At 37.9% G+C, this 23,029-nt stretch overlaps 1 protein-coding gene across 1 annotated transcript in view; it reads left to right on the plus strand.

Moving 5' to 3' along the window:
* enc (R3H domain containing protein encore) overlaps positions 1-23,029 on the plus strand; it is a gene marked incomplete at its 5' end in the record, with an annotated part of 313,145 nt that overhangs the window by 270,077 nt on the left and 20,039 nt on the right. Inside the window, one exon of the mRNA XM_081735830.1 lies at positions 11,965-12,153. Coding sequence (XP_081591956.1) covers positions 11,965-12,153 — 189 coding nt within the window. The remainder of the gene's footprint in view (positions 1-11,964; positions 12,154-23,029) is intronic.

Below are 23,029 nucleotides of genomic sequence, written 5' to 3' on the forward strand. Positions count from 1 at the left end.
TCTGATCAAAAAATAACTACGAGAATAGAAAATGAAATGAAATCTTCTACGTCCCACGGTTATGGCGGTGAGGCTAAAGGGGACGGTGATGATGAGAGATGAGTGAAATGGTGGAATGAAGAAAGTGGGAGGAAACAGAAGAACCCCGAGAAAGCCCATGAGCACGGTGTTTGTCCACCACAAAGTCCACAAGTCGCGAGCTGTGATCGAACCAGGGGCCCCCAAGCACCGGAGGTGAACGCTTTACCACGGAGACACCGCGCCCCCATCACGAGAATAGAGTACGAACCATGATACTCTGATGAATAGTACTGGGGCAGTAGCTAGTTAACTAAGGCAATATTTTCTCAAAAATTCCAAGAATTTAAAAGTTTACCAGATTAAAAAATAGTTTTGTTGTTGTTGTAAGAACTGAAATGTTTATTTTTTTAAAAATTAATTTTCAGCTGCCAATTAGCTTACAGTATATTTTACGATTAATGGACCTCGGTGATATGCGATAATTTCTTTATATAAAGAAAGTCCTAACTGGCTTAGTGACTATTGATCAACGCCTAGGCCTAGCTCAAGCTAAAAACTTAAAATTTGGACAGAGCATAGGATTTGTAAGGGGGGCGCGAGAGACAGGTGATAATTATTTCTTGAAGTGTCCATATCTCGGTATATCTAAAGTTTAGAGACATGAAATTTGGCACATGAACTTATTTAAATTTATGCTCGTGTTTCATCATTTTTTGATATCTGCTTTATAAAAGATGAAAAAAGGGTAGGTTATAATTATTATAAAGTAACTATAGACGTGTTTAGCTTTTTTTTTTTATATATTTCTCCTAGAAGGAAAGAAAAAAGGATGGGGATTGTAATTGTTAAAATAACATGGACATATCTCGAAGTCCTTTAAGATGATGATTTGTTTCAGCGTTTTTTGATGTTTCCCTTAGAAGGGAAGAAAAACCTGGGAAAAGAAAAAGCGGGGAAAGTTTGCAATTGTTATAATAAGACAACTAAGATTGCAATCTCGAAATCCCTTAATTTTAGAAATTTGTTAGGGATATGAGAAGTGCGAGGGTTTGGGACGAAGTCCCCAGCTAGCCGAAGGCTAGTCATATTATACATCGCACATTCCACCAGATACTCAAGAAGGACTAAAAAGTTTCCCGATCTCCTTTTTAATACAACTATTTTATATATATAGGGTGACTGGTAATTCGATGTATTCCTTGCAAGGGGGTATTCTACAAGTACTTTGGAACATTTTTACCTATTTGAACCGAAGATCGCAAATCAATAGTTTGAGTAATTTTTACATGTGTAATTTCTTTGAAATTTGCCGGCTAACAAGAAATGCGCGGGAAACTTTCTCCCTGACCAACTTCCAAATACCGTAGAGTAGTGTTGTAAAATTTGAACCTGTCTGTAAAAAACAGTTTTTTTTTCTGGAAAAATTGGGAAAGTAACAAAAATCTTCGTATTAAGTTAATTTTACTAGTAATGGAACAGGTTTTTTTTTTTTCTTTTCTTCGAACGCGTGAAAATGTAAGTTGAGAAATCTCAACATTGGGAATATGTTATATTCGAAAATAAAACTGTTGTAATTATTCTTGAAAATTAATAATCTGCACTCATTTCCTTTATGTGCTGTTTGGTCGTTTATTCGTGGTTGTGCATTAATTGCAAAACTTTTAACAGTCGCAGACACATCTATCATCATCAAGCGTTTCTGTTACTACGCCAAATTACTTCTTAAAACAGGAAACAGTAGGCAAATTTTACTATTATGTAATATTCTAATATAGACTTTTAGATAAACTTTATGTACAAAATTTTGGATGCAAACAAATACCTGTTTTCTAGTGCGACAAATTGTATATATATATATTTGTAACTTACCAACTCTTGAATCACCAGACTGATCTCAATGAAATTTTCAACATAGATGAGGTTCGGACCTGGAATGGTTTTTATCATTTCACTTTGAGGGTGCAACTTGGAGAAAGGAAGGGGGGAGATATATCGAAAATGACTGATATTAGTGTCGAATCCATAGTTTTCGGGTTATTTGGAATGAACAGTGACACTTTCGTTGGCGCTTATTTCCAAATTCAGGCTCGCAGCTTGAGTAAGAAGAGGTATATCGAAAATGGCCGATATTAGTGTCGAATCCATAGTTTTCGGGGTTGCTGAGATGAACAGTGACATTTTCGATGCCGTTTAATTCCAAATTCATACCCGCAGCTTGGGTAGGAAGATAAATATAAAAATGGCCGATGTTAGTGATAAATCCATAGATTTCGGGGTCTCTGAGGTGAACAGTGATATTTCCTATACCGTTTAAATCCAGATTCATCTCCGCAATTTGAGGGTGGAAAGATATATAAAAACGATCGAAAATTACCGATTTTAGGGTCGAATCCATGGTTTCTGGGGTCACTGATAAAAACACTAACATTTCCGATGCGATTAAATCCAGATTCATCGTCCTAACTTGGGGGCGGAGGACAGGGAAGATATACGAAAATTACCGATAGTGTCGAATCCACAGTTTTAGGGGTCACTGGGATGAACAGTAACACTTCCGATGCCATTTAAGTCCAAATTCAGCGCCGCAACTTGGAGGAGGGAGAAGCGGTAGATATATAAAAATGATTGGAAATGACCGATATTAGTTTCGAATCCATAGTTTTTGGGGTCGTTGAGATGAACAGTGACACTTCCGATGCCGTTTAAATCCAAATTCAGCCCCATTAGTACTCCTAAACGGGGAAAGTAAATGAAAATGACCGATATTATTCTCGAATTCATAGCTTTTTGGGTTCCTAAGTTCATTGATAACAGTTTTGGTGACCTTTGTCTAAAATGAAAGGTATTCTCCCCATGCGAAGAACGGGTATTCTGCTAGTCTTTAATAATAACGGACGGAAGTTTTACATGTTAAATTCTTTAATATATGTCTCGCTGCTCAAATTTACGCATTTGTGCGGTATATATATTTTCAGATTTTTCTAGTGGGTTCAACATATCCGGAAATTTTGCACAGCACAAGGAAGATACGTATGTCCATAAAATATATATTTGATTTTAACATATTAACTAAAATGATTCTGGCTTCATTATTATAACACTACCCTGCCATCAAGCGGGAACTTCATAAGATTGCTTAAGATAATTTAAATGCGTCTATACTAATTAAGCTAACTAGGATTATGTGTTATTATTTTCTGTAGTCATAACTCCATTCTATCACGGTACTAACTTTAAAGAAGTGGTGCACATATATTTGTTACCACAAATTTTTCCTGTTCTAATACAAGAAACATAAGTACTCAATGATTTTAACTGTAAGCTAGTAAATATAAAATAGTTCTCATTTTAAAAGCATAATGTAGTAAAATATTTGAAAATTTCAAATTTTCCGGTTTTTTTTTTTTTTTTTTTTTTTTTTTTTTTTTCTCAAGTTCGGGGGGGAAAACGGTAAAAAGCTGGATTTTTAATATGATCTTGAAGCTTTGCTGGCGTCTACTATTAATCCAATGTTCTCGGGATTGCTGCCAGAGTGAGTGTTGCTGTGCTGAGCTTTCGTTACCATACAGCGGCAACATCTTCAGAGCTATGTGTTGGAGTGTGCTGGTCGTACAATTTATATTGTTGTCTTAAGAATCGCTGTGTTCCTATTGGTTGTTTTTGTTGGCCAATGACGTGCTTTGATTTTGCTGGTGGAAACTGCTCTCTGATTGGCTGATGGTTCTTTTCGTACTGAGAAGCTGGATCCAGATGTCAGGTAGATGATAATCTTCGTCTCTGTTGATGGATGGCTTGTATGTACGGATGAATAGAGATTCATGTATTTTCCTGTCCCAGAACTGTTTGCTTTTCTTTAGTACTTCAATTTGATCCCACATGGCCGTATGATTTTATTGTATGCAGTGTTCGGCTATTGCAGATTTTTCCGGTTGTTTAAGTCTGGTGTGTCGCTGGTGTTCTTTCATTCTGTCTTCAATGTTCCTTCCCGTTTCACCTATGTAAGTGGCGTTACATTCACAGGTGATCCTATAGATGCCTGGTGTCTTTAATCCCAATGAATCTTTTGCAGTTGGTAGTAAACTCCTGATCTTCGGTGGAGGGCAGTGTACAGTCTTGATGTTGAATTTCTTCAATAGAGATGCTAGTTGGTTGGAGGTTTTTCCCATATATGGAATAACTGCAATATTTTCCTTGTCTGCCGTGCTGTCCTCTTTTGTGGTGCAACTTCTGCTACTGTATTTTCTCATAGCTGTCTTGATCTGTTTCGACGAATATCCGTTGAATTTGAATACCGTTTCCAGGTGAGACAGTTCTGTGCTTGTATTATCTGAATCTGCTATTTGGTATGCTCTGTGTATTAGAGTATTTAACACCCCCATCTTCTGTGCAGGATGATGAAAACTGGTCGCATCGAGGTAGAGATCAGTGTGCGTGGGTTTCCTGTAGATTGAATGGCCTAGACTTCCATCTGGTTTCTTGTATACAAGTACGTCCAGGAACGGGAGTCTTCCTTCCGTTTCTGTTTCCATTGTGAACTGGATGTTGCGGTGTATAGGATTCAGATGCTGAAGGAATTCGTCGAGTTTCTGTCTGCCATGGGGCCATATGACGAATGTGTCGTCTACATATCTGTAGAATACTGTAGGTTTGTATGTTGCTGTTTCTAGCGCTTTGTGTTCAAAATACTCCATATAGAAGTTCGCTATTACTGGAGAGAGAGGAGAGCCCATTGCCACACCATCGCTTTGTTCAAAGATGGTGCTATGTATCTGAAGTAGGTAGACGTTAGGTTATTGCCTTCCGAAGATACACAAGAAAAGTTCCATTACGACCCATAGTTAACACCATAGGAGGCCCCACGTACAACCTGGCCAAGAAATTAACAGGACTGCTACAGCCACTAACAGGAGAGTGTACACACCATATCACGAACTCCAGCCATTTCGTACAGCTACTACACAGCATCAAGACCAACGCAGATGACACTCGTTAGCTTTGATGTGGTTTCTCTCTTTACGAGGGTACCACTAGAAGATTCTATTAAACTCCTTAATCGCACTTCAGCAAGGATATAGTACATCTCTTCAGACACACCCTAACGTCTACCTACTTCAGTTACCAAGACAATTTCTTTGAACAAAGCGATGGTGTGGCAATGGGCTCTCCTCTCTCTCCAGTAATAGCGAACTTCTATATGGAGTATTTTGAACACAAAGCGCTAGAAACAGCAACATACAAACCTACAGTATTCTACAGATATGTAGACGACACATTCGTCATATGGCCCCATGGCAGACAGAAACTCGACGAATTCCTTCAGCATCTGAATTCTATACACCGCAACATCCAGTTCACAATGGAAACAGAAACAGAAGGAAGACTCCCGTTCCTGGACGTACTTGTATACAAGAAACCAGATGGAAGTCTAGGCCATTCAATCTACAGGAAACCCACGCACACTGATCTCTACCTCGATGCGACCAGTTTTCATCATCCTGCACAGAAGATGGGGGTGTTAAATACTCTAATACACAGAGCATACCAAATAGCAGATCCAGATAATATAAGCACAGAACTGTCTCACCTGGAAACGGTATTCAAATTCAACGGATATTCGTCGAAACAGATCAAGACAGCCATGAGAAAATACTGTAGCAGAAGTTGCACCACAAAAGAGGACAGCACGGCAGACAAGGAAAATATTGCAGTTATTCCATATATGGGAAAAACCTCCAACCAACTAGCATCTCTATTGAAGAAATTCAACATCAAGACTGTACACTGCCCTCCACCGAAGATCAGGAGTTTACTACCAACTGCAAAAGATTCATTGGGATTAAAGACACCAGGCATCTATAGGATCACCTGTGAATGTAACGCCACTTACATAGGTGAAACGGGAAGGAACATTGAAGACAGAATGAAAGAACACCAGCGACACACCAGACTTAAACAACCGGAAAAATCTGCAATAACCGAACACTGCATACAATACAATCATACGGCCATGTGGGACCAAATTGAAGTACTAAAGAAAAGCAAACAGTTCTGGGACAGGAAAATACATGAATCTCGATTCATCCGTACATACAAGCCATCCATCAACAGAGACGAAGATTATCATCTACCTGACATCTGGATCCAGCTTCTCAGTACGAAAAGAACCATCAGCCAATCAGAGAGCAGTTTCCACCAGCAAAATCAGAGCACGTCATTGGCCAACAAAAACAACCAATAGGAACACAGCGATTCTTAAGACAATATAAATTGTACGACCAGCAGACTCCCAACACATAGCTCTGAAGATGTTGCCGCTGTATGGTAACGAAAGCTCAGCACAGCAACACTCACTCTGGCAACAATCCCGAGAACATTGGTTTAAAAGCTGGATTTTTACCAAAAATTTCAGTTTTTCTCCAGGCCTTCACAACACTACCGTAGAACGATGAAAGGGTCTTTCCTAGTGATAGTGAAATCGGCCCTTGATCCAAATTAGGTCGCTATTGACCCAAAAGGTTACCCTTGACCTGAAACTACCTAAAAAAAAAAAAAAAAAATCAACTCCTCCCCTTACCCAATTATCGTATCATACATGCTCAAAATTGAATATTTTTAAATTTTGGTAGGATTGGTCGAAAAGTTTGAAAGTTTCACATTGTAGATACTATATAGGTGTAAATGTGCATTTTTTTCAAAACCATTGGTGTATATGTTCTTTTAATTTTGTGTGTTGAAAATTTCAAAAAAATTTAGAAAAAAATTTGGGGTGGGGGACATGTCGCTGATTTTTTGGCTAAAAAAATTGTTACACTCTTAGGTACAACATATATTTTTTTCGGGGCCTGAAAGTGATGGCAACATTGTCAAAAAGAAATAAAACTGAAAAACGTGTTTTTCGCGCAGTTTTCTCACTGAGGGTCCCTTCAAATAATCCTATGCCAGAGTTCACAATTTTCCTTTCTCTTGCGTCCCTTCCGATTCTATCGTTCTTCAGCTGCTTCGATTGGGTCCGTTTCGGAATAGAAATACCAACCGTAATAGTGCTTCCACTGCAACCTACTCTTGCACAACAAAGTTACACACACCTCGCGTCGGCTCCTCGTATCTATCAGTGCTTGCTTCTCAGACCACACACAGAGTGGCGCTCTCTATCGGTAGCGCTCTCTACCGCTAGCTGTGTAACTTCCTTGTGCAAGAGTCTGTTGAAGTGAAAGCACTATTACGGAGATATAAATGAGCAAAATCGAAGCAGCCAAAGAACGACAAAAGCGGAAGGGACGCAAGAGAAATGAAAATTTTGAACTTTGGCAAAGGATTGTTTGAAAGGGCCCTCACCTTGAGGGCCCTGAAATGGTGGGAAAACTGTACGGAAAACACGTTTGTTTTCAGTTTTATTTCTTTTTAACGATGTTGCCATCACTTTAAGGCCTCGAAAAAAATATATGTTGTACGTAAGGGTATAACAGTTTTTGTAACTAAAAAAAATCCGCGACTTGTCCCCCCAAAAATTTTTTTCCACAATTTTTTGAGATTTTCAACACGCAAAAAAAAAAGTGCATGAATGGTTTTGAAAAAAATTGCACATTTACATCTAGGTAGTATCTACAATCTGTGAAACTTTCATTTTTTCGATTCAATTTTGAACATGTATGATGCGATAATTCGGTAAGTTTTTTAAGGCAACCTTTTGAGTCAATATCGACCCAATTTAGATCAAGGTCCGATTTTCACTATCTTACTAGGAAAGACCCTTAGGATTACAAATGTCAGTGTAGGTCATGTGGTAATGTACAGCTCGTAACTCTGCACCGTTGCTGTGTTATGGGTCCGAACGTGAAGTAAGATGTAGTGGTTCAAAATCCATTACTGCACCTCAGAAAACAGTGTGAAAACATCACAGAAGTACTTGCCGCTAGAAAATATGTGCAGGGTTGAGAAGAGGTGGAACGAAGAAGGTGTGCATTTAAGAGAACACGCAAACTATGACGGATTTCATACCGAGAGTTGTGCATCTGTCTGGCCAACATTTGAACAGTAAACGGTTGCCTTGTTTTCCAGGACTCGGACGCCTTTCGTCAGCATGCCACGCTCTGTTTCTATTTTTCACAAGTTTTTGTTAGTGCTACAGGGGTAAATGTGTTATTTTGTTATGACTTTCCAAGGTTTACTTTTTTACCTTTATAGAAAGCTTATCAATTGGTACGGCAATGGTCGTAATTTTGTTTTGAGTTATTAAAGCGATGTATTAGATTGTATATCTTTCCTTTCTTTGTTTACGTATTTATGCAAGTGAATGACTCAAGGATAGGTTTGGACCTCCAACTCCGGAGTGAAACGGTCTTTCACGTGTCTGGGATTTGGAAAGGAACGCCCTGGCTTTCTAGAAGATACCATTCCAGCCTTCGCCTAGTGGGAATGAAGAAAACCTAGTCAAACCAATGACAGTGTGCCGACGTATTACCGCCAAAGAAAGTCTGTGTTCAACTCTGAGCGACCAAAGTGATGATCTTTTTATTTTGGATCAGCATTACTACTTGCTTTCCAGGCAAAGGGCTACAGTTACCAGGATATACTGTGCCTCACTGCTGCGTGTGTTGCGGGATTTTGTGAAATCGCAGAGCGCGGCATCCTGACAAAAGGTGTCCGCCTCCTGGAAAACAACGCACCCGTTCACTGTTCAAATGTTGGCCAGACAGATGCACGACCCTAAGTATGAAACCCGTTATAGTTCGCGTTTTCTTTTGACCGCACATCATATTCATTCCACCTCTTCCCAACCATGTAGTCATTTCCTTGGGACGTTCTTGATGCGATGTTGCCACACTGCTTCCTGAGGTGTAGTCATGGATTTTGGATCACTATACCTTACTTCATGTTCGGACCTATAACACAGCAACGGTGCAAAGTTACGAGCTGTACGTTACCACATGAACTACATAGGTACGCAGGATTACACATGTACAATTTCATCGCTCTACGATATATGGAAGTGGGTCAGGGTGAAAGTTTCTCGTGCACCTCTCGTTAGCGGCAAATTTCAAAGAACTCACACATTGCATATTACTTAGAAACTATTGATTTGCGATCCCCGGTTCATATAGATGAAAATGTTTCAAGGTACTTTTAGAATGCAAGGAGGGCATTGAATTACCAATATATATATATATATATATATATATATATATATATATATATATATATATATATATATGTATATATAATTATCTAAGTGTAGTGTTGAGAAATAGAGGTAGATCTTTAGTAATTCCCTTCGTTAGTGAAGCGATTGTATTGTCTCTGATTCAAATTATGGTTTAAAAAATGCGCATTTGTAATTATCATAAGAAAAGATTTTGTTTTCTTTCTAATGGAACTTCGTTTCGTTTGTGTGTATGTAATTATCCAAATTGAAAACTCCCTTTTTAAGTGAAGTATATTCCATTTGTAATTAACTGATACATGGAGGAAGAAATTTTATTATTTATTTGCACTATACCCGAGTATTACTACAAAAACAAAGGGAACGTTGTCGAATTTCTTTTGTCCCAGATTACAGTTAAACACAGAGAGAGTTTGACCTGCGCGAAGTAAATTCGTTATGTACAATTTTCTCATTTTTTTTAAAGGTATTCTATTCTGGAGATTTCTTGTTGATAAATATATATTTAAAGCCAATTCCGAAACGAGGCGTGTTATGAGAAACACGATTGAAGAAAGTAATGAAGATTAAAATAAGGTTATAAGGTTATTAGTTCAATTGAGGTTTGAAGTATATTTCTGTTATATATATATATATATACTTGAGTCTTGTTCCCTCCAAAAAATAAAACTGTTTTTTGGACTTGCTAAAATTCCAATGATCTGGAGACCTGGTAGGTCAGGATAGAAGGCGTGTATCGTTACATGCTAAGTAGTCCTGGCGGAATGGGGATTCACGTTATCGTTCTTGGAAAATGAGTTTCCGCAAAATATATAGGCATTTACAGCGATGATATCACGAATTTACAATGCATTAGTCATATTTCCGTGAATGATGAGAACGAAGTGTGTAGCTCAACTGCGCCCATACCAGAATCCCAGGAGTAAATTCTACATGGCGTCTACGAACACACGCGAGATTTACCTACTCACCTGCACATTTACAGACATGCTTATAACTATTACTATGTCCAAAACAGAAAGGACTCAAATTGCTGAAAACCATCGTCCTCCATTCGCTTCGCTACTGCAGTCTCTTCCGATATCACTGAAGGCGTTCACAGAGATCACCAAGTGTCGACGGTAATCGTCCGAGAGGAATTAATTGTCACTTAAAACAACAATTGTTTAACATTTGTTCACTCACATGGGGAGCCATAGTGAATGTGATTTCACTGGTGTGCGCCGTTCCGTCAGTTCAGGTAACCCACCCTCTCCTTAGCCCATGTGAGCGCACGAACACTAACAATTTCGGGAGGCAGTTCTAAGTTCTTGCGTTCCTTTCACATGATCACTGCCGATACCTAACTGATATCGAGAATGTCTTTGCTGACATCAAGAGTAACTGCAGTGGCAAGGCGAATTTCTAGGCCGTGGTGCCTCAGTGGTAGAGCGTTCACCTCTGGTGCGTGGGTCTCTGGTTCGATCCTCGCTCAAGCCAAGTGAACTTGGTGGTGGACAAAGACCGTGTGCGTGGGTTTTCTAAGGGTTCTCCCGTTTCCTCCCACTTTTTCATTCCACCATTTCACTCATTTCCCATCATAATCTCGTTTAGCCTAGCCGGCATAACGTGTGACGTAAAACTGATTTCATTTCATTTCATTTCGATGAGAATCTCAGACATTGCAATATTCGCCTGGGGCTCTTATTTTACTAACCACTCTTACTATCTGCTTTGTGAGTACCCATCACTAACTATTAAGTTGATTGTGATAGCTACAGCGATACGGCAGAAAACTGATTGCAGACTCGATGAAACAAATAGAGGGGTTCACATATATTACAGTTTTGATGTGGGAAAATCTGGTGAAACTAACTTTAACAACCTTTCATAGTTTACTAAGATGCATTTCTTACAGGTATCACAAATTACTATTCCTATTTGTCATATTATTTGGAGCGTCAGATGGTCTGTTTAAAAGTATTTTATAGGTGAAAGATAAATCGGAGAAAAGTATCAGTACCGTGTATTGACAGAAAAAGGGCGCGTTTATCTATATTCATCGTATCTTTTTTTTTTTACTTTTATTCATAATATCCTATTCTTAATTCACTGTCTCTCTGTCTACTCCAGCTCCATGATGTCCAGTTTCCCATGCTTGTTCGTTTGGCTTACCTCCCTTCTCTTCCATAACTACGTTAGGTAAATGGTTAAATTCTTCGAGCAGTTGCAACAACCGAATTGATATGTTGATGATTACATGATCTACATTTTAAAATTACAGAAAAATCAGCAAACTTTTGTATTTATTAAATACATATTTACTATTTATTAAATACATACTTGTATAAATACATACTATTTATTAAATAAATAAATAAATAATATATGATATACACGAACGAATATTCCCAAAGGGTTAGTTTCAGGGATTTATTTATAGGGAGGAACTGGAATTTTCAACCTTTAGATATTCCTTTTCTGTCTATTTCATCATGTCTTCCTAGCGGGGAAAATTATCCTATCTCTCCTTCTGAAACTATTTCCATTAAATCTTTCACATTTCACGTAATACCAACACTTTCTGTCTTGTTTTCTGTATTAAATCTAAGTTAATATTTCTTATCTATAGTGTCAACATGTTGCCAGGGAAAGAAAATATAGGTGAATAGCCTTTGTGCAAACTTAGTATGTTGATTTGAGAAGGTGTTTTATAAATGTAGAAACTTAGAAAATTTAGTTTACAAGAGTATTGTGCCTAGCGAAGGCAATTATGATAAATAATAAAAAATGTATTGTTTCAGAGTTTATGTAGTGTTGGACATCCATTTGTGTTTTTGAATGGAAACTACGGCATATACAATGCAGCAGGCAGTGGGAACCAAGGGACACCTCCAAACTCCACTTCACAGTCATCGACACCACCAACAGCAGCCCAGTACATTCCCCCAAACATCATGTCCAATTTAGGAGTTTTTAGAACAAATGTGCAGGTGAGTAGCTGAATAATGTCGATATTTAAGTAATACGAAATTAGAAATTAAGGAATAACCCACATCACCTTGTTCTGTACAGCATATCCTTGGGTACGAAATCTGAAATCATTTTTGTATTTCTGATAATGAAAACAGTATAGTTGGATTAATCACTCATTTCCGGCTAGTAAGGGCGAACTCAACAAAGGCTTTGGGGGAAAACTTATTTTAAACGTTCTTCAAAATGGAACCCAACAAAGCATTCCTCCTCCTATTAGTTATTGTTATTGCTGAATTTCAGTTATTACTTACGTAAGTATTAATAATAATCTGATGTCTGTTCTTATTACTCAAAACTCATCATATACTCATTGTAACTTCCGTTTTAATTAAAGATCACGATTCTGTTGTATCAGGTAGTCGAAAAGGTTTTAAACCTTTTACACACGAGATGTGTATAGTGTCCCAGGTCTCAGTATGAGTCTCAGCGGGTCAAGCCTGACGTCATTTTACATCTGACAGTTGGAGTTAGTAGATTGCAAGGAGTGGTGGAATTCTCATAAGTAGGTGGAAGGTTTTGCGCCATGAAGATGAGCCAACTTTCCACGAATCCACAATATTTTACAATTTTATCTCTAAAAAGGCTGAAGTGGTGCGCAGGCATGTGAAGAAATTTGTGATGTTTATGGGCAAGATACGTTATCAAAAGCAATAGCTGAAAGGTGGATCAGTCACTTTCGTTCTGGAAATTTCGATGTTCAAGATGCTCCTTCGCAATGGGCAACTAATCACAACAAAAGTTGACAATATTCTAACAAAAGTCGAGCAAGACGGACATTATAAGCAATCATGACATCGCCAATGACTTCAATATCCATCACCAAACCATTTAGAGAAAATTACAGGCTACAGAAAGAAGCTTGACATTTAGGTGGCACGTTTTGTGACTCAGAAACCCTTTCTCGATCGAATTTTTATCTGCAAACAAACTGAAACTTAACGAACTAGAGTCATTTCTGAAGCGGTTGATCATGAGTGATCAAAAGTAGATAACCTGTAATAACAATGTGCAAGAATGATTACACACCATCGACACGTTTCATAGACCCACTCGTTCCGACTAATAAATACACCGTTTCTGGTAAAACAGGCTTCATCAGTGAACAGTGCAGAGATGGAACTGTGCATCGACCACACAGCACTGCACTAGCCATTCACAAAATAGAACACGAAAGTCAGCTTGATTCACATTGTAATCTTTGTGGATGATAGGGATGCATCTGCTGTTCATGTAGTACTTTCCTCACAGTAGTGTACCGCCACACCCATTTCATGTACTACAGTCCTCGTGCATGTGGAAAGCCGTTCCTTCATGCAGTCAAGTTCCACTTCGAATGCGGTGCGGGAAACCGGGTAGATCATCGTCCTCCTTGGTCGTAAAGTTGCAGTTGCAAATGTCCCGTTTCCAGCAAGCACTGAAACAATGTACGAATGTAGAATTAGTCCTGGGCCCAGCCTATATCCCCGTAAAAATTTTTAGGTCCGGAGAGTTTGATTGCTGGAATGAGTTATACAGTGACCAAATATAATTAAAATTTTAGGTAGACATCTGGTATCCTGTTCATTCTCTCTGGGCAGACATTTTCCAAAATGGCCGTCGCTCAAATGTAAATGTCTATATATCTCGTGAACCAAGGTACTTAGAAAGGTGATTTTGGTGTCAAAGTATATGTTTTCGAGGTCGCTGAATTCAAATATGGCATCATCGGTAATGTCACTTAGAAAAATTACTAGCTGGCAACACTGTTGTCTTAACGACCAACTATAAAAAGTTACTGATGCATATTGCACAAGGATGTAGCGTGTCCCTTCCAGGACTACAGAAGAAACAATTTTTGCTGATAGTTGACATCACAGAAAAATAGATTTTAGAAATTAATATAAGAAAAAGGTGGCTTTAAATTCAACATGGCTGCCAATATGACGGCTAGTGACCAGGCCGCCAAGTAATGGACTTATTCAAATGCCTATAAGGCAGTCACTTACTGGCCTAAAGAGTTCAAACAAGAAGCAGGATGTGTAGGAAAGGACAGACGTTCCAAGCGTTTACGGGTGAGGCCCAGTGAACGAAGCGTATTCTCAGGGGGCGACAGAGTTAAAAAAAAATGCACAAATTTTCAATGGAAAACAGAGCTTTGATCCATTGTTTCCAGACAACTATACCTACAAGGATGTAGCTACAAAATGTCCCTTGGAAATCTCCCTAATATTCCATTTGTAGTATGTCCCTAGTGTGCATAACTACGTGAGGACAAGGGAGCAAACCCCTGTTTTTTGTTAATTCTTTCGTTTTCAGCGCTATAACCCCGTATGAGCCAGACAAAATTAAAATTTACTATAGCCTGTAAAATTGTTTTGGCGCGGAGAGTTTGATTGCTGGAATGAGTTATTCAGTGACCAAATAAAATAAAATCTTAGGTAGACATCTAATATCCTGTTGATTCTATCTTGGCAACCATTTTCAATATGGCTGTTGGTATAACACCCACCAGAGTATCATTGGAGCCACTTACACTTGGTGAATGATTTAAAAACAATCCTGTGTTTTTGGATTTGTTCAATCATATGAAATTATTTTCAAACTAATTTTAAACGTAGTACACTGTATTTGGAAATTAATATTACCAAGACATTATACCATAAGGGCGAATACGAATCAAATATTTTAGTTTATGTAGGTAAAGAGGGAATGATAGTACTGGATATAAAATTCTATAATTTATAAGAAAGAGTAAAATCGAATGTACAAAATATTTCGGTGGATACAAATATATTTCTAACGTATGATTATGATAGTTTTATTCTTTATCAATCTTCTTTGTATAATGTAGTTTTCATGTTATCTCTGTCATGAAGCAGTTTGTTTGCTTATCAAAATTTTCACTTTGCAGTTTTTATTTGTTATTACACTGTGCACTATTACACTTACAGTAAGTCGTACACTTGTAAAATACTCCTCTACAAGGACATCGATAATTGTTACACAACTTGCATCCACATTTTCGGATCACATCATTTAGCAACGGGTTCATGAATTTTATTGGTCGCAAAACACCATTCAATTCAGTCCGTCCAAAAGTATACGGATCCAGTTCCGGAAGCAATGTTTCTAATATGGTAAGACCTTTTCTAATTGAATAATAGGCACGGAGAATGTGACCTTGGATTGACTTTGAAGTTGGGGGTGATTTTGCAAGCGGAACATTTCTTCTATATTCTTCATATCTGAGTTCGTTATGAGTTGATCATTTTGTGCTAGGTTTCCAAACGTGCACTAGGTATTTCTCAACAACAGAAACTCCTATTGTGTTGTCCTCTGTCTCTACAAACTTCTGTAAATACATTGTAGTTTCTGTACGCATAGCACCTTTCTTGGTTCCAATTTTGTTAACTTCATTGTTACCTGTGATTATATGAGCTTTTATAAGATTGTTGCAGAAAAGTGAAACAAATTTGGAGAATAGCGTGTGAAGAGGTAAGAAGCGTCGTTTTTCGTCAGTTCCATTGCTTACCCAAAGTTCTTGCAAACCTAAGAGCAAACAATTCTCGACAAAGCGAAGAAGGAATGCAACAACATCGACGTCATTTGAAAGAACAACTCTCTTCTTTCCGTGAATTATTGCCCAGTATGTGTGAAGTAGAAGACGCAGATCCACTTCTTCCACGTTACTGTTAAGATCTTGTACAATTGAGGTTTCGTGATTAGGGATTTGGGTTGCTTGTAGCTCATCACCATCATTAAGCATTCCACCAATAATTACAGTAGGACCCTTAGCCATCACTGATGAGTCTTGTAACATGAAATCTCTCATCTTATTTTTTGTTGACGTCCAGAACTTATCTCATTGAATAGTAATGAGGGTTGAAGAGTCGATATATACCATTTCGATTGTTGAACAATCCGATTATCTCCTTATCCGCTCCGAAAGGGAAAATAGTTGTCGAAAACAATATGCAACTCTTGGGCATCACAAGTGGACATCATTGTCTGAAGAAAGCGGTGCATCACCTCTCCGAAGGACTGGAAGGAATGCCGGTCGCTTAACAGGAAGTTCGTTGCTTTTAATCATTGAATGGATAGCACTCCATGTTGGAAGGTTACTTGGATCGCTTGTGTCTTCTCCACACCGTATATATGATATCGCGAATTCCACCTCTTTAGCTAATTGTCCTGCTTGCTGTAACTTTTGATCATCACCTTCTCTTATGTTGAAAGAATCAGGAAGATTGAACGAGTAGTTGGCCATGGGTGCATCAAGACGCTTTGACATGGTAGCTCTGGTTTTAGTCCACAATTTCGTCTATTAGAGATCACCGACGAGACTGATGAGTTACCCGGATCATAATCATTGACAGAATCCTGGAATAATACCATTGCAGTGTGATTTCTTCCTTTAACTCCAGACAGAGATGAATTATCCTCAAAATCGAAATTATCTGAAGTGGCGACTGTGAAACCATTTGTTGTGAAATGGGATGGTAAAGGTATGATTGTATTTGCAGAAGATTCAATAGCATACGCCGCAAGATCTCTATTTCGTTTGACTTCTTTGTAGGTTACAGATACACCAACCTTGTTCATAGATGTTATAAGTTCCTTACTTTTGCAATTTTCCTAGATTGAATGCTCGACCATAACCTGCAGCGGAATTTTCTTTATCCCATGATGAAGCCCGTAGATCAGTATTTGGAAAAGAGAGTTAATGTTGATGGGAACAGAAAAATCATTAGCACGTTCTCCATCGTGTTCTTCATCACACATCTCCAATACTTCCTCATTCAAACCTAAATCAAAATCTTGGTTCTCAAATGGCACATTACTACTAACACTCAGAAGTCGACACTTGTTCATATGAAATAACGATGATAAAAATGTAGCTACGCTATCTGGCATACACATTGTCTCCCAAGATTTTTTTAAGTTCAAAGGAATCACAAAGCTTATCCTGCAGCCCGAAATCCACAGCAAGTAAATCTTTTCTTAGAATATTTGCAGCACACTTTAATGTGTCATTGGCTCTGTTTCCGCAGTTTCCTCTGGGGGTCAAACTTTCCGAAAACACTAGAAGTGATTCATTTTTTCTGTTGGATGGACAAAAGCATATTTTTTCGCCGTAGTACGTACAAGGAATAATTTGATTGCATTATTATACACTTATATATCTTTGTCAACATATTTTATTAACTCTCTTATCTCAGATAAGGTCAGGGCATAGCCAGAATTAATAAGTGTTTCTAATTTTGGATTAACTTTTTGAAATACGGAAAATTTCACTGATGATTGTCGCACTTCCGTTTCTGTCCCTGAAACTGCTTTCTCATACTTTCTAATGTATCCTCGTATACAATTTTCATATGCGTACAGGTCGGCTGCAAAAATTTTTTCCTCACTTTCTAGGTCAGCAACTCGACAAAATACTTCGTCTTGGAAATGGCTAGCTGCAGCTAGAAAGGAGTTTGCACGTGCTGACTCACAAATTTTATATTTTTTCCTCACAATCTCTCCCACATTTCCTCTAGTTGCCACGTTTGCGAATACGACGCACGGTAATAGATACGGCGAAACACCACTACTAGGTTCTGAATGTCCTCGTTTTCCTGAGCGAAGCGATGGTTTCCGTGGTGGGAATAATGAATATCCTCTCTTCCACAGCCCTTTCAGTTACTTCAGTTTCCTTTGCTTTTCAAATAGCCTCTACAGTTTCTTTTTTCTTTTTTTTTTTTTTTTTTTTTTTTTTAATGTGTAGGTCTTGTAACAAGCGTTGCCACTGTGGTACACTATTTTCTCTCCATGATTTGCTTTTATACGTTTGCTTACGTCGTCATGACGAATTTCAGACTTCTCTTAGTCCTTTAATCCAAGCAGCTGTACTGGTCAATCGTTCCGACGTATTCCGCTGACAAATTACGCATCTGCAGCTGTCGAAGGGCTCTTCCATGCGTTGACGACTAAGTTTATCTGGGGTAATACTTATTGCAGAACTATCAGTCATCCTTGTTTCTTACCTGAAATAAGAAATGAAATGAAATCTTTAAGTTTAACGTCCCACGGATATGCCTGTTAGGCTAAAGGAGACGGTGATAATGAGAAATGAGTGAAATGGTGAAATGAAGAAAATGGGAGGAAACGGGAGAACCCCGAGAAAACCCACGAGCACGGTGTTTGTCAAATGAGAAAAGAAGTTTTACTTGTTAAATTTATATAGTTTTTGTAGCATGTAAGTACACATTCATGGTATGAATATGGTCGAACATATATGCCTTAGACCCCTTGCAAACCCGTCCATCTGAAAGGATACAATGGAATACAATAAAGATGAGTTGCTTCCTTATCTCAGACAACTATAGACGGTATGGACAAAGTAGGAATTGAATCTTATGACATTTTTCAGGGAACATTTAGTGCTTTACTGTGCGTTATATGCATAATTATCTAGAACAAAGTCCTATTTTTCATAAAAATGTCTGCCCCGCCCCAGCTCACCTTTCCTCCTGAGAATACGCTTCGTTCACTGGGCCTAAACCATAAACGCTTGGAACGTCTGTCCTTTCCTGCACATCCTGCTTCTTGTTTGAACTCTTTAGGTCAGTAAGTGACTGCCTTATAGACATTTGAATAAGTCAATTGCTTGGCGGCCTGGTCACTAGCCACCATATTGGCCGCCATGTTAAATTTAAAGCCATTTTTTTCTTATATTAATTTCTAAAATCTATTTTTCTGTGATGTCAACTACCAGCAAAAAGTGGTTTTCTGAAGTCCTGGAAGGGACACGCTACATCCTTGTGCAATATGCATCAGTAACGTTTTAAATTTGGTCGTTAAAGACAACAGTGTTGCCAGCTAGTAATTTTTCTAAATGGCATTACCGATGATGCCATATTTGAATTCAGCGACCTCGAAAACATATACTTTGACACCAAAATCACCTTTCTAAGTACCTTGGTTCACGAGATATATAGACATTTACATTTGAGCGACGGCCATTTTGGAAAATGTCTGCCCAGAGAGAATGAACAGGATACCAGATGTCTACCTAAAATTTTAATTATATTTGGTCACTGTATAACTCATTCCAGCAATCAAACTCTCCGGACCTAAAAATTTTTACAGGGGTATAGGCTGGGCCCTGGACTAAATGCTTCAAATGTCTCCTTTGTGAAAATCTTTCACGATATAACCTAGCTGCTTCATCCGTTTCCAATTAGTCATTTCATAGGTAAACACCATGTCTGCAAGCTCATGAACGGCAAACTCCATTGCACTGCTAAAGTATTTACTGTCACAAACGACACACGGAGTAACTATCTACAGTAGTCTGTTAGCACTAACCAGATTACTCCCAACAAACCTTCAATTCCACATGAAAATTCCACTACCGTAGTAGAGATGTCTGATTATCAAAGCCTGGAATTAATGACAAAATGCCATATATTATAGTGTGCATATTATTTTCAGGAAGAGGGTAATTTCACAATTTAGAAGCAATTTGTTTCCATTTTTCCCTTCCACTACTCTTTATCCACGGATGAATGACGGCATACCGAAGGTTTGGTTCCCTCTTACCTGGCCAAGTGATCACAGTGTCTAATGATAACTTTGATAACTTCAGTCTATTGCCGTTTGAATATGGAAAGAAAATTTAGTGTGTTTGGGTGTAGCGCGTTTTCAACAGATAGTTCAGTACTGTTTTGCAGATTATGTGAAACTGGTTCTCTCTTAGAAGCGTCATATTGTTACACATCAAATAAGCACTGCGAAAAACAAATATGTAAGGACACGCAAATCAGGTGGTAAAAAAGTTCAGAATCATCTTGGAACGTTCACAAATCTCACTACGCTTACTAACAGTTATGCGAATGATCTGGGTGAAGCTCTAATTAACGCTTACTTCCTTTATGGAAGTTAGAAAATGTTTCCTTTAAAAATTTTCTCGAGAAATAAAGAAACAAAAAAAAAAAAAAAAAGTTCCAAGTAAATAGTCTTTGAGAAAGAACGTTGATAACGTGTACAACAGTACTATTGACGATATCCGTAAAAGTGTTGGTGACAAAAATATATGGATTTCAGTAGAAGCTTGGGATATTGTAGGCCACTCCATTGCTGATGTTATACGAGGGTCACTACGAAAGTTTTGAGATACGCATTGTTGTGGCACAGTATTTGAATTCCAACAACTGCGTTCGGTAGTGGTACCAGGGTTGGCAAGGTAATTTACTTGTTACGTATTTTACGTAAATTACACGTAATTTACTAGTAATATACGTCATGTAGAAAGCCAGTTTTTTACACATACGTAGAAAACTATATTTCTTTCATTAAAACTAAGATCATTTTGAATAGTCGGTTATATTGTAAGCTTAGTTTTCTTATTTAAGCATTAAAACATTATTATCTTCTAAACATTATATTTAAAAGTAATGATTTCATGCCAAATCATAGTAATAAAAGATAATTTTGGATAGCCCCTCGCCGGCCCACTACTACTTTCCACCTATTAGCGCACACCCAAGCACAACCACCCAACATATAAGCACACACATTAAAAATATGTATTGGTTTGGATATGTTTGAAAGTATCAAGTAACCTTTTGATTATAACAATTTATTGTTATACCTTTGCAGCTTTTAATATAAAACTCGAAACATTTCAGTATACTTTGAAACTTCTATTAGAAAAGAAAAAGAGATTGACTGTTAGGCTCATTTCACCTTCATATTACACACTAATACACACACAACTGATACGAAACGTACTGATCAGAATATTGAAATAATGAAATTTTAGAATAAACTGATTTGTTTTTCTTTCACGTCTGAACGATACTATATATACCACTTCACTTAGCACTGGTAGATATTGAATTTTTGATGTAAAAGTTATTAGATTCTCATTTTAAACACACACAATTGAAAAAATATAAAAGCACCCAACAGAATAGTATACTAATTTTTTCGGAATGAACTCATTTATTTTGCTCTTTTCTTCCAAGTCCAACAACAACACTAAATATGTTACTTCCCTTAGCACTTGACTATCATTTGAACATTTAATGTAGACATTTTTCATGCTCATAATAAATAGACAAAACTGAAGAAAATACTCAACAGAATATTGAACTACTTGTTTCTTCGGTTTTTTTTTTGAAAGAAACAATTTGTCTTTCTTCCTAGTTCGAATACTGAATATATTTCACTTGGTTCCAATAAAACTGCGTATATCATTTCATTTAAAACTTAGCCATTATTTTAATTCTTAAAAAAAAAAAAAAAAAGTTACATGTCATTTCCATTATAGTTTAGTACAATTCGAACACAATACTCTTAATCACACTAATATTCATAACTTGAGTGGTCTTGTAATTTGAGGGTGTAGTATATTTGAAGTAGTTTCTTCGAACGTTCGAAGCTGAGCCGGTTTCTTGTGACGTTATGGACAAAGGACCAATTTGAGAAAAAGTCTTTCAATTTGCGCTAAAGATGCTAGGATGTTCCGTAACTTCATAGCAAATTCCGACAACTCCTTATGTTACCGAGTAGCGAAATACCAGAATGTGCGTGGTGTTGTAATTCCCTTCTTCATAAGTTCTTCAAAATTTCCACATTTTCCCCGATTTTGCTGGTAGCTAGTTATTCTTGAAGAGCCGAGGTTTTCCAACAGAAACTCCTCTACTTGTTCGTGATGCTTTTCTCAGACATTGCAGAAAGTCGTCACAAATGGAGACAACGAAGGCTTACCATTGTTGTTATATTGCACAATAGTTTCTTCTATGGCTTCTCTGGCATAAAACTTTTCTCGATTACAGAGGGTTTAAAACATGAAGCATGATGAAATGGGTTTTGAACAGTCACGTGCAAACCGTATTATACAATACTACTTTACAAAGTCAATACAAAATTCCCAGTGTATGCTTATGGATTAAGTTTTGCAAAATCCAGCTAGATTCCATACAATTTTAGGAAGAATTTTTTTAAAGCTCAGCGTGTAGAACGTTTTCTTTTAATTTGTAGATCTGTTTCTAATTTTTTACGTACTTTACGTAAATTACGCGTTTTTTACGCGTATTTTACACGTCACGTAGAAAACCTTTTTTTACTCGTAATTACCCAACCCTGAGTGGTACCCAGAGCGAAGAAGCGAAGCAAGTTTCAACTCGCCTTGTATCAACGTGGCCGTATCGCCTTCACTTGTTTGTTGATGTGAACAGCATTCGGCTGTCTAGAATGGAGCTCGAAAGGGAACATTTTCGGCAATGATCCTTTACGATTTCAAAAGTGGTTTGAACGAGACACATAGCCTTGACCGTTTGCAGGGGGCATTTAGGGACCTTGCTCCTTCCCGTGTTACAATTTTTCGGTGGTTTGGTGAATTCAGAAGAGGCCGGACATCGCTTAAAGATAAAGAGAGAGCTGGATGTTCGGCAACAGCTGTGTCAGATGAAAACATTGCGGCTGTGGAACAAATGATTCGAGAAAATCCTCGAACAACTTTGAAGGACATTGAATCTACAGTGAACATTGGATCGCCAGCAGTAACAAAAATTCTTCATGATCATCTTCGGCTCAGGAAGGTTTCATCTCGTTGGGTGCCTCACACTTGGACTGAACAGCAGAAGCGCATGCGTGTGGAATGGTGTGAAGAAATGCTTGCAAGATTTGATGGAGGCAATTCTCGACGCGTCTCTGACATTGTTACTGGTGATGAGACTTGGATCTATCAATTTGACCTGAAAATAAACGCCAATCTACAATTTGGATGTTTCCAGACGAAAATCCACCCACGAAAGTGAAGCGACCGCGAAGTGTGGGGAAGATGATGGTCGCAACTTTCTTCTC

Source organism: Thermobia domestica, chromosome 13 (genome assembly GCF_964235325.1).
Source record: "Thermobia domestica chromosome 13, izTheDome1.hap1.1, whole genome shotgun sequence".
NCBI lineage: Eukaryota > Metazoa > Arthropoda > Insecta > Zygentoma > Lepismatidae > Thermobia > Thermobia domestica.